Below are 5,772 nucleotides of genomic sequence, written 5' to 3'. Positions count from 1 at the left end.
CTAGTGCAACCGGCTGCCTTCGACGGCCTCTCTCTCTCTCTCTCTCTCTTTCTTTATCACGTGCGCAGGGGCTTCTCTGAATTTTGGAGTTTAGATTTCATGTGGAAAATTTGGACAAGTGTAAAGGGCTCCCCCTTCTGCCATATAATGTTACTTTAGGTTAGATATAGATTATTTCGGTGTCTTAATTGCAATTTGCCACGATTTGGGTGTGCTAATTTGCATTTGCCGTCTGACATATTTTGAAAGCATTACTAAATTGAGAGGCGGATATCTAGTGGTGGCCTGGGAATTCGAGCACCTCAGTCTTCGTGAGAGAGAGACAGAGAGGGAGCGCGCGCACCAGAAGAGGCGCAAGCAGGGCGCCTTCCATTGCACCAGATCTCGGTATGCGCCATCTGCTTTCGATCTCTGTGTGTGTGTCTTGTCCCGTTTGGTTCCGCGTGCGAACACCATTGTCTGGCTTTCGCGACTCCTTTGTTGTGCGCGTCCAAGCAGTCACACAATCTACGTCATCGCCGACAAGGTTGATCGAGCCCCCTGTACGCCATTTTACTGTTGTCGGGGAGTTTTCTTGCTGGGATCTGGTAAGAGCCTCCACCTGTGACGGTGAAGGTTTTAGCCCAGACTCTTTTGCCTAAAAGATGGCTGTATTTCTTCAACTGCAATCAATAAGAATAGCAGCAAAGATATGTCATGCAAAACCAGAGGGCCTTTTCTTCTGATAACTATGAGAGATCTATTACAAAAATATGTTCTGCGGATGTATTTGGACTACTTTAAGCAAGTTTGGAAATGTCACCTTTTTTCTGCAGTAAACAATTTGACACCATCTTTTTTTTTTTGAATGTTACATGCTTTATGTACCCAACAGTAAGGTTTGCATGGTGCTTGGGTGCCTTACCTTGCATTTTAAATGATTCTGATTTAATCAAATATCACAGTCTGTCAAGGAAAAATGGCGGATGGTGATGAAGTCCAACCTCTTGTTTGTGACAATGGATCTGGTATGGTGAAGGTGAGTTAAATTCTAGCTTATTTTCCTCCTGATTTGTATTTGGTGCTGGACCTATTCATTTTGATCAGTCTCTCACTCTTGAGTAGGCTGGGTTTGCCGGTGATGATGCTCCCCGGGCTGTCTTTCCTAGCATTGTGGGTCGTCCGCGACACACAGGGGTCATGGTGGGTATGGGCCAAAAAGATGCATATGTAGGTGATGAAGCTCAATCGAAACGTGGTATACTCACCTTGAAATATCCCATTGAGCATGGGATTGTTACAAATTGGGACGATATGGAAAAGATATGGCACCATACATTTTACAATGAGCTTCGTGTTGCACCAGAGGAGCACCCAGTCCTGCTCACCGAAGCCCCATTAAATCCCAAAGCCAATCGTGAGAAGATGACCCAAATCATGTTTGACACATTCAATGCTCCAGCTATGTATGTTGCCATTCAGGCTGTACTTTCTCTTTATGCAAGTGGAAGGACCACAGGTAAACTGTTTTTTCATCACTGCAATGCTTCATTTCCATGTGATATCAAAATCTACATGTGCTCAAAATTCACGAAGTTCGATGATTTTGATAGGTATTGTGCTTGATTCTGGCGATGGAGTCACACACACAGTGCCCATATATGAGGGTTATGCATTGCCACATGCTATCCTCCGTCTTGACCTTGCAGGTCGGGATTTGACGGATGCTCTTATGAAGATTCTTACCGAGCGAGGTTATTCGTTTACAACAACTGCTGAAAGAGAAATTGTCAGAGATATGAAAGAGAGGCTAGCCTATGTGGCCTTGGACTTTGAGCAAGAGCTAGAAACAGCTAAGAGCAGCTCATCTCTTGAAAAGAGCTATGAGCTTCCAGATGGACAGGTCATTACTATTGGTGCAGAGCGATTTAGGTGTCCGGAAGTAATGTTTCAGCCATCACTTATTGGGATGGAAGCTGCGGGTATCCATGAGACGACTTACAACTCTATCATGAAGTGTGACGTGGATATTCGAAAGGATTTATATGGAAATGTGGTACTTAGTGGAGGCTCTACCATGTTCCCGGGGATTGCAGACCGTATGAGCAAGGAGATCACAGCTCTTGCTCCCAGCAGTATGAAAATTAAGGTAGTTGCGCCACCGGAGAGGAAATACAGTGTTTGGATTGGAGGGTCTATCTTAGCCTCCTTGAGCACATTCCAGCAGGTATGTTGTCTGTCTGGCATTTGTTTTTTTTTTTTGGGCTGATCTTTCCTCTGTTATTTGTCCTTTCGTTTTGTTAGTCAAAGCACATGACAAACTTCATATGTGAGGTAGTAAAGCTTTAGTTTTGGTTTGGTTTTTGCAGATGTGGATTGCTAAGTCTGAGTACGACGAGTCAGGCCCGTCGATTGTGCACCGGAAATGCTTTTAGACGGTTGTGCATGCATGTGGTTGTAATTTCTGTTTATCTTTAGGAGTTCTGCTTTAGACAATTGAGTTCTTTTGTGTTCATGGAGTTTTAAAAGCTCAATACATATGTAGTGATTTTCAGTTAAAGATGTTTCAGCTTCTGGGTGTACATTTGGCTCCTTTTTATAGTGAAATTTTTGTGCATACAAGTTTTTGCAGTCTGTGCAGTGTGACATTTGTCTGTCTAATCAATTTAGATTATTTGATTAAGGTCCTGGAGTGTTGGATTTGTGGGTATTTGCAGGGGTTTTGATCGGTGCATGGATCAAGTTAAGATGCATGCAAAGTTGGAGTCGAGTGTTAATTTTTACTTGATTTCTTAGCCAGAAAACATAGTGTCTGCCTGGCTATTGTCTGTTCCTTCACAGGAGGCTAGATAAACAATAGAGACAAAACGTGCCTCCAAATATAAAACTTGTCTGCTGATTGCCGATATTGCCAATCTATCAACATAGGGTCTGCCTGGCTATTGCCATGGCACTAGTAGTAGTGCCCGATTAGGTTGATTACTCGCTGCCTAATCACATAAGTGGGCAGAGCTCCACCGTATTGGAAGCTTGAGTTGTAGTGGGTAAGCCCACTGGCTGAATGAGGCTCCACTGTATTTGGGCGGCCTCATGGTGCCTCGTCCAAATCCCCCCCAGATTTGGACGTGTGCTGGTTTCCAGCTCGGCTATGGCGACACTCTTAGGATAGTGGTGTGTAACAGGCAGAGGTGCCCCAAGTTGACATGTGATGCAATTATTAGCTCAAAGTACAACAAACAGTGGGCTCTCATTCAGTGCCTAACTGGTGTTTGTGTGGGATAGTCTATTTGGGCATATCAAACATTGCAGATGATATTTGAATTGCCTCGTTCTTCGTATACTTTACATACTCCCAGGGGCAAGGGCTGGTGTTCAATGTTTTCAGATCTACAAAACAATCTTCAGAGGCCAGGGAAGAATCATTGACCCTCAAAATCAACACATTATATGAAAACACAAGTCTTCCAAGGTATGCGAACCTACAAGGTACCAGTAAAGTTAATGATGAGACACTCTCATGAGATTAAAGTTCATGATGAGACTCTCATATGAGACTTTTCTACGAAGAAATATATAAGTAGTGCAGGAATATTGCGAAGGCTGGGTTCAGAGGAGGCGGAGGTGGAGTGAGAGGAAGAGGCGTGCATCCTCAGTGGCACACACCCATTGGGCAAAAGGAGGAGAAGCTTCTCTGGACCTGCCAGAGTCCCCCCCCCCCCCCCCCCCCCCCCCCCCCCCCCCCCCCCCCCCCCCCCGGGAGAACCCACTTGTAATACGGGATGCTCTAGTTGAATTTTGTGCTGCAGCTTTAAACAGCCTTATGGTCAGCAGCTACGCTGTCCTCCTTGCTGTGCAGGGTTCTGCCATCTCAGAAAGCTTCAGAGCTGCCGTCCCATGTGAACATCCGGAGTGGAGGCAGAGAGAGGAGCAAGAGTCTACCAGCGGCCCTGTTCTGAACCCGCCCTATGCATTGCTTCACGTGGTAGCATACTTAATTGTTCAGCTTTCACGACTGCATTAGCTTTGTGTCTTCACTATTTGAGAGGAATAATGGTAAGTAATTTTTCCATTATTGCAGAGGTTGCCCCTTATGGGGCCATAGCAAATATGTTCATTAATGACTTAAAAGCATGCAACATGCGTGGCTTGCAGGCATGGCTTGAAAGTATGGTGCAAGCTAAAGCTCAAAAGAAAAGAGCATGGAGAGATTTGGGGACTCTTTTAGCAAGTAAGGGTGCCCCTACAAGCTCCCTCCTTGCTCAAGCAACCTATTTTCTTGTCAATAGTCCCACTTAAATTCTCACGACTTTGGCTCTCTCCCTCTTAAATACGGACTTGTGATTGCTGCTACATATATTGAAACCAAGAATTTAATGAAATAGCAAGTTAATAGTTCTTTCTTTCTTGCATTGATTGTACTAGCAATTTCTCCTACTACTAGCATTTCTTTAATCACTCTTTAAACAGACGTGGTTGAATGATCATGATCCGAAATTGACACATGCTTAAGCCTAAGGTTAAATTACTTTCCTCATACCCCTCTTATGTATGCACAATTACTCTTATTTAATCAGTAGAGACATTTTCTAATCATTTTTAACAAGTAAATGATAAAATTAGATCTAAAATTGCATTGCTCTCACCTGGCTTAATAGGGATTGGTTAATTTGTAAAGAAAGATAATGCTACACACCTAGTCATTGGGGTAGCGAAGGTTTCCATTAATTGGGGAATGCTTTACCTACAAATAGTCGACATCATGGGGTTGAATGTGGGGAATTCAGGATTTATGTAGGTGTCTCTTGGACCTGATTCTCCTAGCAAAGGGTACATACCTCGTGGAGTATACCACACTAATACAATCTACAAAGGATACACACGAGAAGGAATGAGTTCTTACTCTAGCATATCTACTATGGAACTCTTCTATGATGAGACAATCAAGATGACATCATGATAATGGACCTTGTGATAACATCATAGAGAGAACAACATGTGCCCCTTCAAACAAAAGGCTAGTAGACATGTGGATGAGCCAACAGAGACAAAAACATGACTATCCAAGTCAGAATTGTTGCCTTGAAAACAGAATGACCATAGAAAACAAAAACATTTTCAAAGCATCACTATCTCTTCGTAGTACCCTTGGTCTTCTTCCACCACAAGAAGCTTTGCTTTGCCTTTGAAGTCTCTCCCTCTGTCCTTGTAATAAGATTTGCATGGTTTGTCTTGCCATGGTAAAGGCAAGGATTCTTGCTAAAACAATCTTTCACATAGTAGCTTGGCTTGCAACATTCATGGCACCCTCTCCCCTTGGAAAAGCCAACATAGGCTCCACCCATGGAAGCCGTTTCAACTTTATTGGAAGTAGTGGCGCTTCAGTTTGTTACGTTTGTTGTCTTCTTCTTGTTCTTGTGGATCTTCTTAGAAACTGTTGATGACATCCTCTAGTTGTTGAAAGGAGCCTATTCACAAGTTGGTCAAAGTCCTTGTTGTCTTGCATAGACTTGATCATTATAACTACCTTGTCTGCGTGATAAAAAATATACTCCAAATAGACCAATGAACTCAATTTGTTGATATGGCTAGCTACGTCCTCTCCTTCCTACAACGTCTAGACAAAGAAAAGCATTTTCAATGAGATTTCTTAGTTCTCAATTTTGGCTCCAAAAGCCTCTCCATCTTTTGCCAAGCTTCAAAGGTTGTATTGGCATCATCCCATTGATGAGAAAAGTTATCCAGATCAGCGGGAATGATTCCAAGTGCTTTTTCATCCTTTTGTCGATACTATGC

The 5,772-nt window shown here is 43.2% G+C and overlaps 1 protein-coding gene and 1 long non-coding RNA gene across 3 annotated transcripts; both read left to right on the top strand.

Moving 5' to 3' along the window:
* Positions 1 to 231: 231 nt before the first annotated feature.
* Positions 232 to 2,561, top strand: LOC147437303 (actin-like). 2 transcript variants are annotated; one of them, XM_086486859.1, is made up of 5 exons: positions 232 to 387; positions 945 to 1,018; positions 1,105 to 1,498; positions 1,593 to 2,206; positions 2,349 to 2,561. In XM_086486859.1, exons 2-5 carry the CDS (start codon positions 959 to 961, stop codon positions 2,412 to 2,414), a joined length of 1,134 nt encoding a protein of 377 aa, XP_086342985.1. In that variant the 5' UTR covers positions 232 to 387; positions 945 to 958; the 3' UTR covers positions 2,415 to 2,561. The 2 variants fall into 2 exon arrangements, with proteins under 2 accessions (XP_086342985.1, XP_086342986.1); XM_086486860.1 differs by lacking the exon at positions 232 to 387 and adding an exon at positions 411 to 587.
* A 1,169-nt stretch (positions 2,562 to 3,730) lies between these two features.
* On the top strand, positions 3,731 to 4,379 carry LOC147437302 (uncharacterized). Its single transcript, XR_015184841.1, has 2 exons — positions 3,731 to 4,032; positions 4,132 to 4,379. It is a non-coding gene; the product is annotated as an uncharacterized LOC147437302 (long non-coding RNA).
* The last annotated feature ends 1,393 nt before the right edge of the window (positions 4,380 to 5,772 follow it).

This window comes from Adiantum capillus-veneris, chromosome 17 (genome assembly GCF_014529385.1).
Source record: "Adiantum capillus-veneris isolate H3 chromosome 17, ASM1452938v2, whole genome shotgun sequence".
Lineage (NCBI taxonomy): Eukaryota > Viridiplantae > Streptophyta > Polypodiopsida > Polypodiales > Pteridaceae > Adiantum > Adiantum capillus-veneris.
This window is presented reverse-complemented; position numbering and strand designations above follow the sequence as displayed.

Bases quoted from the DNA above. Each gene is read 5' to 3' on its own strand.
- LOC147437303 (XM_086486859.1), top strand. From the start codon at position 959: ATGGCGGATGGTGATGAAGTCCAACCTCTTGTTTGTGACAATGGATCT. The intron at 1,019-1,104 runs GTGAGTTAAATT...ACTCTTGAGTAG, and splicing joins ATGGATCTGGTATGGTGAAG to GCTGGGTTTGCCGGTGATGA. The intron at 1,499-1,592 runs GTAAACTGTTTT...TGATTTTGATAG, and splicing joins TGCAAGTGGAAGGACCACAG to GTATTGTGCTTGATTCTGGC.